The 19,048-nt window shown below is 36.8% G+C and overlaps 2 protein-coding genes across 3 annotated transcripts; one reads left to right on the top strand and one right to left on the bottom strand.

Annotated features, from left to right (window-relative positions):
* The first annotated feature begins 4,293 nt into the window (after positions 1 to 4,293).
* Positions 4,294 to 6,477, top strand: lhfpl5b (LHFPL tetraspan subfamily member 5b). Its single transcript, XM_065246989.1, has 2 exons — positions 4,294 to 4,711; positions 6,204 to 6,477. Exons 1-2 carry the CDS (start codon positions 4,294 to 4,296, stop codon positions 6,452 to 6,454), a joined length of 669 nt encoding a protein of 222 aa, XP_065103061.1. The 3' UTR covers positions 6,455 to 6,477.
* Positions 6,478 to 7,200: 723 nt separating this feature from the next.
* srpk1a (SRSF protein kinase 1a) lies at positions 7,201 to 18,908 on the bottom strand. 2 transcript variants are annotated; one of them, XM_065246984.1, is made up of 16 exons: positions 18,811 to 18,908; positions 18,056 to 18,110; positions 17,006 to 17,133; positions 16,671 to 16,779; positions 16,448 to 16,535; positions 16,254 to 16,341; positions 15,889 to 15,995; positions 15,441 to 15,606; positions 14,540 to 14,565; positions 14,068 to 14,278; positions 13,434 to 13,730; positions 11,543 to 11,643; positions 11,096 to 11,203; positions 10,896 to 10,965; positions 9,300 to 9,392; positions 7,201 to 8,288 (listed from the first exon to the last, which is right to left on the bottom strand). In XM_065246984.1, exons 1-16 carry the CDS (start codon positions 18,821 to 18,823, stop codon positions 8,104 to 8,106), a joined length of 1,845 nt encoding a protein of 614 aa, XP_065103056.1. In that variant the 5' UTR covers positions 18,824 to 18,908; the 3' UTR covers positions 7,201 to 8,103. The 2 variants fall into 2 exon arrangements, with proteins under 2 accessions (XP_065103056.1, XP_065103055.1); XM_065246983.1 differs by lacking the exon at positions 9,300 to 9,392 and adding an exon at positions 8,673 to 8,765.
* Positions 18,909 to 19,048: the final 140 nt, after the last annotated feature.

The following is a 19,048-nucleotide window of genomic DNA, read 5'->3' as shown; positions in this document are numbered from 1 at the left end:
TACGTCCAGGTCGCACCTTGCGGGCACCAAGCTGGGACCTGCCTACAGTTCTGACATCTCTCACTGAAGGTCCTTATGAGCCTATTGCAGACGCAGATCTACGGTCTTTGTCTCTTAAGACAGCATTTCTCTTGGCTCTCTGTTCAACCAAACGAGTCGGGGAGCTGTGTGCTCTCTCCGTTAGTGATGACTGTTTGAGGTGGCAGGCAGGGGGCACTGTCGTGTCACTCTGGCCGAATCCAGCTTTCCTGCCAAAAGTGCTTGATCAGCAGTCCATGAACAAGGTGTTGGAGCTGGCCCAATTCCAGCCTTCCGCTGCCTCACAGGCAGAGCATGACAAGCTTAGCACATTGTGTCCAGTCAGGGCCTTGAAAGCCTATCTGATCCGTACACAGGCTTTAAGAAGAATGCACTCTCAACTGTTTGTCTGTTATGGGGCAGCAAGGCAGGGACTGCCGCTTTCCAAACAGAGGCTATCTCATTGGCTGGTGGAGGTTATTTCCCATGCTTATAAGGCTCAGGGGATACCGGTCCCAACAGGTACAAGGGCTCATTCTACTAGGAGTGTGGCTACATCTTGGGCTGCCCTCAAGGGTGTGGCAGCAAGCGACATCTGTGCAGCGGCTTCGTGGTCTACGCCATGCACTTTTACAAGATTTTACCGGGTTGATGTGACTCGACCAGCTCCGGTCGGCGACGCTGCCCTCATGTCTGTGACTGAGCGAGGTTCTAATTGATCCTGGGTTCCTCGCGACTCTGTTGGTATGTGTCATCCCTTTTTAGACCGTAGTGACGGTCAGAGTGAGGTCGAAACAGATCGTAGGTTACGCAGGTAACCATGGATCTGTGAGACCGAGGGATGACCGTCACTATCCTTGTCGCTCGGACCATTCTGAGGCACTCAAGGTAGGAGACTGAACCGGGAGCATTCTCTGCTAATTATAGACGCGGGTCGTTCTGCTTCCGGAGGTCATGGACATGACTTTGTTGACATATGGTCTCGGTGATAGGCAGAACGAAGGTGATCATTCCCTTTTTAGACCGTAGTGACGGTCATCCCTCGGTCTCACAGATCCATGGTTACCTGCGTAACCTACGTTATGTGTAGCCTCGACCCAGGAGGAATTATGCACGTCACCGAATGGTATGATGGTAAATATGAGTTTCTTAAAAATTGCACATAAACGCCCTTGGTTGTGCTTTTACCACTAGGAAGTTTGGAAATACTTTTGATACCCAAGTAACCCAAATGGGCTGGCCACAAACTTAATGGCGTATGGTAGAAGGGTTTCTGCTGTGGCAGGTAGTCTTTTTGGTTTTTATGTGCAACAGCTTGATTATTGCCTCGTTGTCCAAGTAGTACATATTGTGTTTAAATAAAATTCTCCCAAGACACACACAAGAGTGAACCACCTGCCGTCCTACTTTCTTGTCAACAACAATTAAAGCACGTGAACACAAGTTGGTAACTTCAGAAGTGGGAATAATCACATTTCTGATAGCAGGTGTAGGCAAGACATGAGAAAGTTGTTTAATTGGTAAAATGTGAAACGCTAAAAGTTTTAATTCAACCCTGTAAAGCAAAATCTATTCATTCAAATCACTATTGTCACATCACCAGAAACAGCAGAAGTGCTGTGGTGAGTGAAATTCTTAGGAGCGTGCTCCGTATAATAGTGCAGGTAATGTTAAAAGATTAAAACGTTTAAAAACATCAATACCTGACAATGAAAGTGTACTAATGGATTTTTATCGTCCATCCCAGCTGTTATTACATGTCTTCACTGATTTCTCTGATGTTGTTTTTATGATACCTTCTGGGATAACTCATGTGATCCGTTTACTGCTTGGTTTTAATGGAGTTGTTGTAATGGGAGGCAGCCATCTGGTGGCGGGGATCCTCACTGCATACCAAACATTCGGTTAATTTTGAGTTATGCACCTTGTTGCACCCAGTCACTTAGCAAAGAGATCCTTTAACTGTTCCCTGTCTCTTCCCAACAGGTTTTAAATGTTAAACATGTGCAACATAACAAAATATCTAAACAATATCTTATTATTTAAAACATGTTTCAGCCAGAGAATATGAGACTGTTATTGTGTATACATTACATAATGTCAACTGAAAAAACTGAAAGAAAAAAAAAACACTGTCAACTGTGTCATAATGGTGAATTAAATATAAATTTTTGTAATTTATTTAGAATTTGGACTGTCTAAAAATGTAAATTTAAAATCAATAACTATAATGAAAAACATTTGTGTAATACAATACATGTATTGCAATTCATCTGTCAGAATTCACCTCAATTGTGGCATCTCTTTGTAGTGATCCAGCAGAATATTTTTTCCCTGATGTCTTACAGTACAGCCAGGAGACATTTGAGGCTTGTTGGTCACACTGTCCACAAATAGCACATTGATCAAAAATCTGTCCACAGTTTTCTGTACAACCACACATTCTGGTGGGAAAAATGACATTTATTAGCCGGGCCAGTCTTCTTTATCATACAAACTAAGTCCATAAACAGTGAATTTTAGATTAATAGATAACTTGGTAAATTTTTTAATTGGCTTGAATTTATGTGAACAGCAACCTGTTCACAAGTTCATGTTCTCCACAGTCCTCCAAAAAATAAAAGCTGGTAAATGTGACATGGGCATTATGTTTTAAAGGTTTAAAACCTTTTTTATTGCACAAGAAGGCATTCTGTATATGTGAATGTATCCAATATATCCAAAGATGTTTTTGAGCACTTTTACATGCATTGCCATTGAACAGATGTTGTATTATTATTGTAGCATCGTGTAATACACAAGGGCTCTGTTTATAGATCAAGCTTACAGCCTCTTGGATATTTATGTAATTTATGACCCCCAAGCAAAGGCTTCAAATCATGCCCGCAAGCAATGCAAGCATCAAAGTGCAAACTTTTTCATTCACTGTGTCTTACAAATTCCCTTCAGAGCAATACATATGTGAGACATAAAAACGTATAACTATAACACCATTAGCAATGATCTCTTTCTTATACCATCTCTTTTTCGTTCTCTGGTGAATCTTGTTGCTTTGAGTATTGAACAAAAAAATTGTCCCCAGCTTGCGGGGAATTCATAATATATGCTCATATGAGATGGTGTCTCTTTTTACACTCTAAAAATGTATGGTTTGTTTCAAATAATGGTTTCAAAGAAAGAAAATCAATTGTTGAAGAGAATCTATGGAGAGAACTGAAGATCAAAGTTCAAAAAAGAGGCCCAAGGAACCTTCAAGATTTAAAAATCATTTGTGTGGAAGAATGGGCCAGAATCACTCCTGAGCAATGCAGACGACTGGTCTCTCCATATAAGAGGCGTCTAGAAGCTGTAATCACCAACAAAGGCTTTTCTACAAAGTATTAAATAAAGTGTGTTCAGTACTTATTCCGTGTGTCATTTCCCTTTATTTATTATGACTCAACTTGTATACTTAAATGTTCTGATTTCTTTGTATGAATTCAATATTTGGCTTGATGGAAATCTTGTGTCAACTCAATAGTGCACTTAGAAATACCCTTACTGATAAAAATGCTGTTGTGTAAAATACTTATTTTCCCCGCTGTATATGGACAAACCCAACTGTTGTGTTAAGTGAATCTAAAAAATGTTACTTTACATTTGACCTCAGCATGAGTTATAACTACCCAGCATATACCAGAGATAGGGTTTATCAATATTTTACCCAAACAATGAAACAACTGTCTGTGGATTCAAACCAGTAGCATGTAGAAAAAATATTACTTTGAATTATTAAAACATACAATGTGAAGAAAAACAGTCCTAACCAATTACACCCATTGCCACACATCATTTATTGTATTTATTTATGTACAGTGATATCATTTGTAAAATACACATTCCAAAGGCCACATATGACATTTGCAAATTGAAATGAATATAAAAGATAAACAAGATGTGCATAGAATGCTCTTTTACTAATCTTTAAATCCATGCCTGTTTTTGTAGACTTTGTTTTGTTGTAACAAATATATCTGATTACAGTATCTAAGAGAACAGGTTATCGTCACCTTATTCCTTTGCTTAAATTACCATGAATAATTAAAAACCTGACACCTTTGCTGGCAGAGATATTGTGTCTGACACTGTCTTGCTGGTGATGACCTCACTTGTCTATGAACTCAAAAAACATCACAGATCTCGAGTAAATAAAGCTTCGTTCCACGTGCTCGTGCTGCAAGTGACTGGAGCTGTCCGTGGTTCTGGATTATAACACGAATATAAATCAATCTAATAATGGCGAACGAGAAAATGCTGCCAGCCCAAGAGGCTGCCAAAATCTATCACACCAACTATGTGAGAAATGCTAGAGCCATCGGTGTCCTGTGGGGCGTTTTCACCATATGTTTCGCCATTATTACTGTAGTGGTCTACATTCAGCCTTACTGGATTGGTGACAGTGTAAACACCCCACAGTCTGGATACTTTGGACTCTTTCACTACTGTATTGGGAACCCTATCACCTCTGAATTGGTCTGCAAGGGAAGCGTTTTCGACTTTGGTTCAATCCCATCTGGGGCTTTCAGGACTGCTATGTTCTTCGTAGGCTGCTCGATGCTGCTTATCGTGGGAACCATCGTATGTTTGGGTCTTTTCTTCTTCTGCAACGCTGGAAGTGTGTACAAAATATGCGCGTGGATGCAAACAGCTTCAGGTGGGCAAAGTTCTGTTACCTTAAATATTTACAGTGTTAAATGTGACTTTAATTTTGCTCATTTTGTTTCTGACTAAGTTGCTGTTTATCGAGTTTGTAATGCTAAACCTTAGTGTCAAAATCTAACTCAGATTATGGTTACATTTAGGATTAGGTGTGTGGGTGGGCTTTAGAGATAGGAGCCAATCAGGTAACAGGCGTCCTAATAAATAAACCAATCAGAAAGAGGGAAGTCAAAATCTCACTCAGTTTATATGCCATAAAGATTAAAATTTCTTTAATCTTATAGTTATCGTTACTCTAATATAACGAAAATTAACAATTATGTTATAACAGTAAGTTATTTGTGGTTAAATAGTAACCAGGGATGTCTTAACTACAGAAACCATAGCTATGTTTTTTTTTTTGTCAAACCAAGTAGCCTAACCACCTTACCATTCTCCCACTACATGAACCATAGTTTAACTGTGGTATAAAACCATAGTTACCACAAATGTATCTTTGTCTAACTACAGAAACCACAGGTTTTCTATTTTTAGTAACTTAAAATAGTAACCACAAACTTACCATTCACCCACTACAGGAACTATTATTTAACTAAGATATTTATAGTAAAACCATAGTAACCACCATTGTTTTACTATAAATTAGGGCTGGGAAAAGATTAATCGCATACAAAATAAAAGTTTTTTTTTTGCATAATATATGTGTGTGCACAGTGTGTAATTATTGTGTATATTTAACCACACACACATACATATATTCATGTCAGATTTTTTTAATTTATCAATTTTTTAATTTATATATTATATAGAATACATAAAAATGTAAATAAATATATATACACATGTAAATGTTTCTTAAATACATACATGAGTGTGTGTGTGTGTGTGTGTATTTATATATTTATTTTATATTTATATATACATAATAATTCCACACAGCACACACTCATATATTATGCCAAAATTCACTTTTATTTTGTATGCGATTAATCGCGATTAATCTTTTCCCAGCCCTACTATAAATATTATGGTTTAACCATACCCTACTGAAAAATCCAGCTAAGACCAGCATAAGCTGGTAGCTTGTATAAGCTGGTTTAAGATGATCCAACCTGGTCCTCCCCGCCTGGCAAACCTGGTGGGTCAGTTGGTCTTCCAGCCTTTTCCAGCTCTTACAAAGTTCCCAAAACACCAGCTTATGCTGGATTTTTCAGTAGGATATACCTTATTGAAAAATCCAGCTAAGACCAGCATAAGCTGGTAGCTGGTTTAAGGTGGCAGTAGATGGTTTATGGTTCTCCCAGCCCGGCAAAGCTTGTCAAGCTGGTGGGTCAACTGGTCTTCCAGCTTAAAAAGTGACCGAAACACAACCAGATCAGCTTAAAAGTGACACCCTAATATTTAATTTAATTAAGCCATGGTTCATTTTCATAGGCTAAGTGGCAAAAGTTGGAGGATTTTAACTTGGTTTTGTGTACTTGTTCTAGCGGCATTGATGGCGATGGGCTGTATGATTTATCCGGATGGGTGGGATGCTCCAGAGGTGAAGCGAATGTGTGGTGAGAGGACAACCAAGTACACAATTGGGAACTGCACCATACGTTGGGCTTACATTTTGGGTATCATCTGCATCCTTGATGCAGGGGTACTGGCACTACTTGCTTTTACTTTGGGCAACCGACAGGACAATCTGCTGCCAGAGGACTTTGAGGTGGAAGTTGGAAACGACAGTGGGTGAATAAAGAGCACAGCCACAGTCAGGTATTGGTTTTTACATTGAGAATGAATTATTCATGACTCCTAACTTAAGCAAGTAATAATGTCACACGTGATATAATTAGAAGACTGTAAAGATACAAACACAGCTGTGAAAGCAGTAAAGACCGAATAGACTAATTAGGTTACAGTTGCCAATAGAAATACAAAAAATGATATTTTTTAGTAAAGATGTCATTTCTTTTTCTCTACAGAAAAAGCCATAATCCGCCCAACACAAACCTGAATAAAAATTAACCCGTTTAATCCCAAATTTTTAGGAAATTTTAAGGAAGTAAACTGATCTGGTCACATGACATTGATACATTTTAATCAAGACAATTTATTTTTTCATTTAAAAGTTTAATTTCTTGCCCAGAGCAACATCAACACTTTTAGAGCTTTCAGAAATAAGAAAAAGACACGGTCACAATTGTGACCGGTGGTATTAAACGGGTTAAGAATGGGACCACAGCAGTGTGAACATGAAGTTTCAGCCTACATTTGAATACATGTTTTAATGTTTGTTTTTTATAAAAAAATATTAGTGTTTTACCAGACATTGGCATATTCCTGTCATGATTTCCTTGCACTTTATTTAATTCCTCACCAATAATAAAAGTTATAAAGAGTAAATTGGGACCTATTTAATTTTTTTACCCATCCAAAAGTTTTCTGGGCATTATAACAAAAATAGCATTCAACTGAGAAATAGACATTACAAGCAGGTTCACCCATCTTCCAAATGCTTTATTAAAACACTTCTATCCAGCTAAATAATTTTAGCTTAGATGCAATAGTAGGATTTCTTTTAAAAACTGTACATGGCTGTAATATACAGATCAAGGCAAACTCTTTGGTACACATATATACAGACACACACACACAAACACACACACTCACATGCACATGCGCGCACACATACACACAAACACACAATAATTTTTTTCTCCAAAAATCTCAGTTTTGGTGGCCCTCGACAGTTACTCACTGAGTGTAAGCGTTTTGTACATATTTATGTACTGACCCATAAGTGAGAAGACTTTTTTTTAAATCTAATCTTTGACAGACAAGATCAAAACCTACTTAAAACACATACACACACATACAAAAGACACTTGAATATTTTAGAGAAAGAAAGAGAAAACACAGTGTAGTGATTCTCGACACAAAACTAAATCTTAATTTATACACTACAGTCATAAGGTAACCAACCAGTTCCCTTTCCATAACCCATCATTGCTTCCCAAATGAGGAAACTACAAGTAACGATTTCTTGTGCACTGCACTGGAGTCCGAGCAGTCGACACTCAGGAGTGGACTTTATCTCAGGTTAGCATTGCACATAACAAATAAGTCTCAAAAAAACCCATTATCTAAATGAGTCTGTTTCATCTTTTGCCAAAATAAGAACACTATAAAGATCAAAGAGAGCATGACGTCTCTCAACTCTGAGAAAGAGACATCAAGAACAAAACGGACAAATTCTTCTGGTGAGCCAAGCATAAGAAACACTCAGAATAACAAAAAAAATACTCTGATACGCCGTAAAAATTGGAAAGTGATCTGTTGCAGTCTATTGAGTTTAGGGAGAGAGAGCCTGAACGTATGTGCAGTGATGTCAATGAGCCACTAGAGGGAGAGCCAAGGGTGACGCAAGCATTCGGCAGCTGTGGCCCTTTTCTCTGGCAGGAGCTCTAGCATTGGAAGTAGAAAATCAGCAAAGGTCTCGGCCTCTTCCTGAGGCCACTCATATTTATCCATCAGTACGGCCAGCAAACCCCATGGCTTTAATTTAGTAATGTGCTTCAGGTCACCTATGGAAAGCACATGATTAGCATGCAGTAAACTCACGCATCATTTATTGCACAGTTTATCATTATTTTTACATTGTGCGACAGCCCGGTAATGCATTAATACTAGCGGTGTTACCCATAATGTGGAGTTTGGTTTCTATAAACAATGCTGAAAGGTATTCAACCATTTAATTAAACATGTGGAGGTAAGAAACTTATACTGCATAGATAAAAAAAAAATTATATATATTTTATAAACACATATACACACACACAATTTGATTTAGACATGCATGTTAGTTACTCACAAAATGTTTTAAGCGAATTAATATTAAAACATCTTTTCCACTTACTGGTTCTGATACCGTATACAACATCAGGAAATATTTACAAATGCAACGTTACCTTTTTTGGTGAAAAACTCCTTGGAATATTTTCCGGTCAATACGAGTTTGCGTGGGACTGCACCCAACAGTTCAATGATCAAAGCAATGTGGTCTATCATCACACACAGCCACACACAGACGGGTGTCAGTCAGGGAGGGGGTGATGGAGGGGATGACAAAACAAAGGACAAATTGATCAGAGTTAATACACTCATTCAACCATCCTGAGAGAAGAGAGGAACGAGGAAAGGAGCCGCAGTGGCCACATCCTGACAGCACAAAGATCGCAATCATATAGACAGCACTTAAAAGATCTGAGACCGATTCAACTTTGTATAAACCAGAGTTTTTGGTGCTTTAAGCATTCAACAGAGTCATGAAACACTTGCAGCTTTGATGCTGAACACACTTTATTTGTCTATTGTGTTGAGAGCCAATCAGGTGGTCATATGATCAAAGCTGGAGTCAGCCATCTTGAAACAATTTCAAGAGTTTGATCCTATTCTGTATGGTATAATAGGTTCATCTTTTGACAATTGAAATTTTAAATAAACCAATGGGTGTGCTGTCGCTGAAGCTTCTGTGATCTCCAATCTCTTTAAAACTCCTCCCTCAGGGCGGGGCTCTACCTGATTGACAGGCGTACCTCTCCCGCTGAAATATTCCTGTGAGAATTTCCCGCTCAGAGCAAAGTGATGGGGAATCTGCCCCAAAAGTTCAATAATCAAAGCAAGGTGGTCTGAATGGGGGAGAGAGAGAGGTCATAGGGAACATGATCATGGAACAGAGAAAAGCAGGAGGAATATGGACAGGGTTTTTCAAATGAAAGGTATAAAATGAAGAAAATAAATGACGACTGATCCAAAGGTAGTTAAGTATAATTCACTACCGAATATATAATAAAGATACGTTTACTAAACAGCATTATACAGTAAAAGATTCTGATTGGTCATTTGCTTGCTACACTAGTTACGCTGTATGCCTCTGCATGCAATACAAAATATATTTTGTTTTTGCAGGATGTCGTCTTATCACAGTCAATTCAAACTTGCAAACTCTGCAGTTTTTTAGTTGTAACAGAGTGCATCAACCACGGAAACGTAGAAGTTCAACAGCTTAACAACAGCCTGTTTTACCAGTGTTAAGCCAATAGCAATCACTAAATAAGAACACTTTTCTCTACCCAACTGAAATAATATTTGATCTGCTGTGGTGGAGAGACCAATCACTGGGCGTTTCCCGGTCTGAATATATACAGAATAGAATGAGCAAGGGGACATGTTAAATAATGAGTGGCAAAAAAATGTTAGGCACACAAAAGCCTACATTCTTCAGGTTTCTCTATAATAAAAATTCAATAACCACCTTCCTCTTAGAGACAATATAAAATGAAAGAGGAACAAAGTGTAATTGTGCGTATTGTTTACCATCATGACATCAGCGGATTCCAGTGCAACGTGTTGTCCCACAAGTTCATGAACGTATTATGTTCCCAGCAGGACTGTTTAAAGTATAAAACGTCACTACTGGTTTCTGTCTGTCTTTCCAGTTTGACTTCACGTGCACTCCGGCTAACTAAACTTGACTACTGGGAGATTACATTTCAGGGCAGGCTGTGCACAATTTCTGGCAACATTCACGCGCACACGCACAAGCATACTTGTTAATGCTTTATCTGGTGTTCATTTTGGGATAATTGACAGACTATGAATAAAGGACAAAGGATAAAAAACTGAAATCAATTAGAGACACACACACAGAAAGAGAGCGGGAGAGAGAGAGATATAAGTAGAGAAGAAAAATAAAAAACATGGACAAGGAGAGCAAGAAGAGGTCAGGAAGAGAGGTAGACTGGGAAATCAGATGAAGGGGTGTGAAGAAGAGACACTGTATGTCTCGGTGTCGTTTTAATGGCTCTGATTGTTAGCAGGGAAACAACCACAGGACTACAAACATTAAAATATTGCACTTAAAATAATCTGCAACCCACTAAAAAAAAAACACAAAAATGCATACACGTCCCCTTAACTGAGTTGCACGGTGCCTAGAATAAAATATATCAAATTGCAAAGTAAATTGTTCAAGGTTTCATAAATGAGTGAACGGTTTCTTTAAATTTATACCATTATTTGCTTGGTTTCTTATTTTACACAATTTTGTAATTTTTTTTTTGCCATTTTACTCTTATGTTTCTTCTGTAACACACAATATATGCAACATATACCAAAAAATAAAGCGTTACCTTCATCTCTGGAGTAATCTTCACCAGAGTGGGGCTCAAACAAGTAATCACCAGTGGCCAACTCAAATGCCTGAAAAATGAGAAATCGATTGTTTCCTGGTTCAGTTTACCTAATTTGGGGGAACTTTTTTGCACAAATAAGGATGTGTGCAGGTAGATATAAAAAATGATTAAAAGTGATTGTGTATGCTGTTTCTCACCATGCAGGCTGTGCTCCATATATCAGCAGGTGTGCTGTACCCTGAACCCAGCAGCACCTCCAGAGAGCGGTACTGTCGTGTCTGAATGTCTTCTGTAAAGTGCTTGTGCTGAAGGACAAAGAAATCATTATTACATACCTTTCTATATATTATATACACACACCATAAAATTACCACATTCGATAGAAAAATCATTCTCAACATTATTTTATCCTTAATTTCTTTAAATTGTCTTATTTCATTAGGCACTGAACAAGCAAAAACAATAAAAATAAAAACGCATACCTGTGAACATATTTTTGGTCTGTTCTTTTGGCTGATGTACCCATATAACATTTATTTTATTAACTTAGGGTTTTTGGCATATGGCCTTAAATATAATCTAACAGGGTTTAAAACCTAGCCAGTTCTGACGGAAATTGACATATTAAAGGTGAAGATTCTTACCACCCAGCAAGCGTTGCCAAGGTCAGCAATCTTAACCTTCATTTTGTCAGCATTGAGTGGATCTAGTGGATTGACCAACAGACTTCCAGCTGGCAACTTGCCTGTAAAAAAAGAAGGAGAACCAATAAGACATTGCATAATGCATTGTAAAACTAACCATCTTGGTTGTAGGCTCTTCATGGGGTTAAATCATTTTAAATCATATTTATTTCTAATAACCTCAAAAATGACTACAAAATGTAACAATATATTAACATTAAAGGGATAGACCCAAAAATGAAAATGTTGTTAAGTTTTTTGTTATTTTTTATGAACACTAAAGAAGATATTGTGATAAATGATGGTTAGCACATAGCTGCTATAACCATTGACTTCCATAGTAGAAAAATAAATATTATGGAAGTATTGTGATAAATTTGATAAATGTCAGTTGACGGTACACAGTTGACAGTACCCACTGAATTCTATAATCATTAGTTTTTCCTACTATAGAAGGCAATGGTTACAATCAGCTGTGTGCTAACCATCATTTATCAAAATATCTTTTTTTGGGTTCATCAGAAAAAAAAGAAACTCATACAGATTAAAAACAACATGATGATGAGAAAATGACATCAAAATGTGCATTTTGGGTGAACTATTTTTATGAACATATACATATACACAGTACTGTGCAAAAGTCTTCGGCCACCAATATCAGACTTGTTTTTTAGAAGTTTTAATGTCCATCCATATTTATTTTTCAATTTATTTTATTAAGATACAAACAGAAAATACAGGAAATATGTAAAAAAAAAAACAATTATAACACATCTTGAGAGTTTTTTTGCAGAATGAAGTAAAAAGATTAATTACTAGATTAAAAAACTAGATTTAATTTTATTTAGATTTATGAGATCGTGCAGTTTCCTGCTATTGCTCAAGTGGAAGGGGAGTTTACCCGAGAAACTTGATATATTGATCAATGATCAGTTTAAATTTTTATACAGTTTTTAATACTATATAGACATTTCCTGTATTTTCTGGATGTATTCTATTAAAGAGACCGAGAAACAATTATATATGATCACAATTAGGGATGCTAAACAATTAATCGCGATAAATCGTTAGCAGAATAAAAGTTATGTGTGTAAACTGTGTATAATAAATATGTATATATATAAATATGAACACATTCATGTATAATTTTAAGAAAAAAAATGTATATATTAAGTATTTATATTTATATATCATATAAATTATACATAAATATACAAATGTATATACACATGTAAACATTTCTAAAACATATACATGAATGTGTGTACATTTATTTATACAAATTTATTATACACAGTTCACACCCATATATGATGTAAACAAAAACTTTTATTCTGCTAACGATTAGGGATGCTAAACGATTAATCGCGATTAATCTATAGCAGAATCAAAGTTTTTGTTAACATCATATATGTGTGTAAACTGTGTATAATAAATATGTTTATATAAATATGCACACATGCATGTATAATTTTAAGAAGAAAAAATATGTATATATTAAGTATTTATATATAATATAAATTATACATAAATATACAAATGTATATACACATGTAAACATTTCTTAAATATATATATATATATATATATATATATATGCATGTGTATGCATTTATTTCTACAAAGTTATTATACACAGTTCACACACACACATATATGATGTAAACAAAAACTTTTATTCTGCTATAAATTAGTCGCGATTAATCGTTAAGCATCCCTAATACAATTGCAAAAACAACAAATCTAATTGTTGTATGGTAGCCTAAGGCTTTTGCTCAGTACTGTATATTAACTATTAACTCCCTTAGCATGGGAGCTACTTTAAGAAGAAAAAGTCACACGCATTACTGACCGTTCTTGAACTTCTCCTTGTTCTGTTCCCTGGCTCTGGTTCGAGACGTCTGTTGTTCTTGCTCCTCAGGGTGCAGCTCTCCCTCCTCCAACTGCTCTTGGCCCGAGTTGCCGTTACTGTATCCGGCCTGGTCCAGTTCTGGTGACTCTGCCCCATTACAGTACTCATACATGCGCTGAGCAGCGTCCTGTTCATCTGTAGGGCATTTCGTGTGCAGCGGAGTGTCTTGCTTCCAGGTGCAACCATTACAGTTGAGCTCCACTGAATCATCTGATGCTAGTCTCTCTCTGATGTCCACTGTTACCAGAAGATCAGAGATGGGAGGAGGAGGATAACACAATGGAAATGTGTTGAAACAATACTTCTACAGCATTTATTAATCGTAGTAAATTTATTTTAAATTCTGCATTTACTAATAATATTTATAAAATCAAGCTTTGTATCTGTTAACATTAATTAATGCACCATGAACTAACATAAATAACTGTATTGATATTAACTAACAATTTACAAGAATGAATACGTATTGAAAAACTATATAGTTCATTGTTTGTTCATGTTAGTGAATGCATTTACTAATGGTAACTAATACAAAATGTGTAACCAAGAAAACTTTAAGCAAATAGTAACTAACTGATTGTGTCTTCAGTGGCGATATCATGCAGTGATGCATCTCTGAGTGGGACGCAGGAGGGGGATTTAGGGGATTCTGGGTCATCATCTTCTTCACCTTCAGGTCCAATCTCCATCTCTTCCAACTCCATAATGCATTTCTCCAGTAGCTCCGCCTGACGCTTCTGCTTCTTTTTTAGCTTCTTTTTCTTGTTTCTCGACATTTTTGGCAACTACAGCAAAGCAACTTGTGTCACCAAAAAGCTAAATACTAATAGTGCTTACAAAAACAATCTAAGTTATTTAATTTAAGTGGCTTATATAATTTTTTATAATAATTTTATATTTTTAATGACATGACAAAAAATGTCTAGAAAGACACCTTTTATTTTATATACCCTTTAATAAAAATGCTTATGGTTTTGACTCAACTTCTACATTAAAACTGCTCTAATTAAATTACCATAAAATAACTGAGGTAAAGGGTAACAGACCTGTTTAGGTGCTGGGGCAGTGCTCACTGAAAGATAAAGATCAACATAATACATTAGAACACAATGACAGCCTGCAAAGCAAATACATAATTTTGAGAATAATGCTGGAGGGAAAGAGAAAGTGAACCAACAAGTTGTGCAAAGTATAGTTAAATAAGCTGTAAATGAGTAAAAAGTTAGGAAAAAGCTGATAAAATCACTGAAAACTGACAGGAAGCATTAATATATTTGTAGAGATTCTTGATTAAAACCTTAAATGTTAGTCAATTGTTGATAACTCAAACTATATTAAAGAGCACCCATTTCATTTTGTAAAAACAACGCTATTTTGTGTATTTGGTATAATACAATGTATTTGCGTGGTTTACGGTTAAAACAACACATTATTTTCCACATTCCGTACATTTTTGTAGATCCAGATTTCACTCTCTTCCTGAAATGCACGGATTTGAAAAGCTCTGTGTCCCTGATTGGCCAGTTAATCTGTACGTTGTGATTTGCCTGAATACCTCTGATGTCAGCAGAAAATGTAATGCTCCTTACCATGTTTGAAAGATTCAGTTGCTAACAGGAGTTAACTTACAGGCTGTGAGTCCGAAGCGGGAGGATTTATGATAATGTCCATTTTGTCTACATTACCAATCCCAGGAAGTAAACTGTTGCCTACAATCCGTGTGTTTGTTGTAGTCCAAGAAAAAATATTTACGTTGGAGACGATAACTCGCGTCATTGTTTACTTTGGGGAATGTACCTTTTGCATATCGGTAACATGTACTAATACACACTTACACACCAAAGAAAATGTAAAAACATGAATCGAACAATAGGTGCTCTTTAATAATCTAGTTTTACTGAATAAAACATTTTAAATGTACGTGATTATGAGCCCCGGCAACTGTACCTGCAGACCCAGAGGGAGGGGGAGCGCCTGCTTTCTGCCACTCAGCCGCCTCTGCAGCCAGCCGTCGGACATACAGCTCCTCGACACTCATGAGAATGTTCTCCGGCTTAATGTCTGTGTGGATAATTTTACATTTGGTGTGCAGGTAATCCAGACCTTGAAGAACCTGCGGGTTTCAAAAATATAAAGATACTTATTTCAAAAAACATAAAACATCCATAACACTCAACTTCAGACTTATAATCATTTTAACCATAAAAGAGATCAGGTTACTTGTCCTGCAACACAGTCACATTATAATAATTTAGTCTGAATCTTTAATTACATTGACAATGTACATCACAACAACTATAATTTATCTGTAATCCAGTCTCTCCAATTATCTGCTGCCCTGGAAACACTTAGTACGCGAACACTAAGCTGTTTGTGAAGTAGTGTGCAGCGTTACCTGTCGAATGATGCTCTTGACACAGGGTAGAGGTAAGCCCTGATAGTTAGACTTAATAATCCATTTAAGCAAGTGGTGACCCAACACCTCGAACACCATGCAAACATCTGAAAAGTTGAGTCAAGGTCTAGCGGTTTACAGCTAGCAATAAATAGAGTTCAAACTGAAGTCACAGTAGCTCTGTTCCTTAATCGCTTCTTTATCTGATGATCATGTCATAATCCCTGATCAGTGTAATTACGATGACTTAAAAGACCCAGCGTAAAAAACAAACGACAAAATCAGCACTCAAGTACACAAAAATTGCACAGGGCACTTGTTTTTGACCCATTTTCTCTTTTCCATGCAGACACACAAAAGGATACGAGTCCCATTGACCCCTGAGATCTTGAAATCATCTAGCAGCTGCACAACCATCTCTCTGTTTGGATCATCAGGGTCTGTATTTCTGACCTGAAACCCCCAAACACATGCAAGCAGTTTAGTAATGAATCAAAATGCGTTTTCTAAAGATCTTTCTGGCTACTGCTCATGTGGCATGTAGTATCTGAACACTCACAGATCTGAGCAGCTTTATTTCATCCAGAGCTGTTTCAGTGTAATGCTCCGCACTCTTTACCACCTTCATAGCTACGAACCGCTTGTCTCTACAGACAAAATCACAAGACAAAATAATTGATTCATACAAAAACAGGGCAATAATAAAGAAGTGCATGGAAGGAACTTACAGAGAAACACTGTTTTTTAAAAAGTAATGCTTTTTAATTTGACAAAGGTCTTACTGGATGTCCCAGGCCAGCCACACAGTGGAGAAATGTCCCCATCCTAGTTTGCGGATCACATGGTATTTACCATTGTATAGGTCCCCTATTTTGACGTGGTGATAGCCTCCTGAATAAATAAAAAGACATCTTTTTTTAGAAATACAAATCTGCAAATCACAAATGTATCAAGAATTAGATCACTTTATCTTAACATTGATAAAGATAACAGAAATCAGCATATAGCAAGTAAAACAAAAAGAGGAATGCTGCTCTCCTTTCTGTCATTTTAGAAAATATCAGTCACATTTCACCTGAGCTGTCAAAAGAGATTTATTTAGCTATGTGTCTCTCACCTTTACAGTAGTCATTAGGATCTTCTTGCTCCTCATCATCAGAGCCAAGGATTTCCTCATCGGGCTCTTGTATCGGGGTCTCTGTTGGGGGCTGCTGTTGAGATGCCCCACGTGGAGGATGTGCTGGCCTGAGGAATGATGGTACATTTTTATTTAGGTCAACAGCCACGTATTAATGCATTCTTATGTACCAGTTTGCCTATAGGAATTCTTATCATTTATGCTTCAAAAGCCTCGTTGTTTTTTATTTTTTGCAGTCATTTGAAATCTTACTGTATAAAGGATCTAATGGAAAATTCTTAGATGACAACAAATGTAATGTAACAACAAGATTTGTCAAACCAGTTCAATACTGCCTTGCATAAAAACACCTTTCAATTAAAAGCTAAACGAGTAAATAGAAAAGCCAAAATGCTAGTCAATTCAATCCCAGAGGCACCGGCAGAACAGTAAGTGTTTTGTTTTCTATTGCACACGCAGGTTCAATAAACAATGAGATAATTGAGATTGTATTTTTAAGCACTTGGTCCCATGGTAACATGCACAACAAGATTGCATCTGCCCATGCTTGGTTTAACGTTTGTGAAAATAAAGCACCTCTCTTATATCATCACAGGGATTAGTGAAAGAAGGTGAGTGGAACTTAATAGCTTAAGCATGCCATAGATGCATAAAATCTGCTTAAATGTTAACCGACTATCAGTTAAACACCAGCCATGCTTGAGCATCTAGTACTGAATAATGTGCTTGATGACTCATTCTGCACCCTAGGAGTATCTGTTATCGTCAAATCAGCCAGATATACCCTGACTTGGACAAATTTTAAGGATTTAAGCATTATAAATAACAATTGGACAGTACTGTAACCATTTTATAGTTGTAAAACCTTTTATTGTACATTCCAGAATAGAATCATCAATGGTTTCTCTACGCAATACACAGAAGCAGACAGCCAGTGCTACTCTAAGGTTAAGTCTTACTTCCTCAAAATAAAAATATAATGTAACTAAAAAAAGCATTGATGGGAAAAGAGAATTAAGCACAGCTTACTTTTTGGTCGACTTCTTGGCTTTGGCCCTTTTCTTCCTCGCCTGAAGTGCCAGTACTGGAGTGACAAGAGATGCAAACGCATAGAGGACAGTAAATTTAAACATTATTTATTAATTATAAATACATCAACCATAATAAAAAAATAAGCTCCGTGTACTCAATGACAAACAAATATAGCTTGACAGTACAACAGGAAACACTCAGACCGGTTATTATGTAACGCACATAAACAATAAACACAATGTGTTTACAGATATCGTAAAGTAAAATATTTAAATGAGTGTAAACAAAAATGTTTAATAACATGTAATGCCTTCATTAGTTTTAATAACAGCAAGAACATTGGGATGCAAGTATGAGGCTGAATCAGAAATTCCTGAAGTTTCCACGACTGAGAAATATGAAAAGCAGATATCAACTCTCATCTACGTAGTACGTGTGCACGCGCTGACACATGCACTTAACGTCAAATACACATAGAAAAGTTAAATCGTTTAAGCAACGGTGACATCAAACTAAAACAGTGAAGGCGTCAGGAAAACAATATTGGCTCATTTGAGCTGCAGTCTTAGCTAGATGCTAAAGCTAAAGACACCAGCTCGTGCGTCCTAAGACAAGGCAAAACGCGTCGTTGTCTGCTCTGATACGACACTGCTAACTCGAGTCTGAATGTAAACTAGTCATCTTATCTCATGTGTAGTCGGTGCAGTTTCAAAATGCAAATATTATTAATAGAAAGTGGAGGAAGAGATTACCTTTTCTCTCCATGTTGGCCCCTTAGTTGGCGGCTTGGGTGACAGAGCGCATGCGCGCGTTTCAGTCTTTACGTCTGCGCGTTCACGACGTGTTTTAAGATGTCAAAAGATGTCATGGTTTCAAAACGAATGATGTAATGTGTTCAGTGTAACTAATTCATGCACGTGTTTACCTGCCAAACGAGATCCTTCAGCTCGGGTCAAACTATTTAAATGTATTACTTCAGCAGACGCTATT

This window comes from Paramisgurnus dabryanus, chromosome 11, assembly GCF_030506205.2.
Source record: "Paramisgurnus dabryanus chromosome 11, PD_genome_1.1, whole genome shotgun sequence".
Classification (NCBI taxonomy): Eukaryota; Metazoa; Chordata; class Actinopteri; order Cypriniformes; family Cobitidae; genus Paramisgurnus; species Paramisgurnus dabryanus.
The sequence above is the reverse complement of the archived record's forward strand: the minus strand, read 5'-3'. Positions and strand labels throughout refer to the sequence as shown.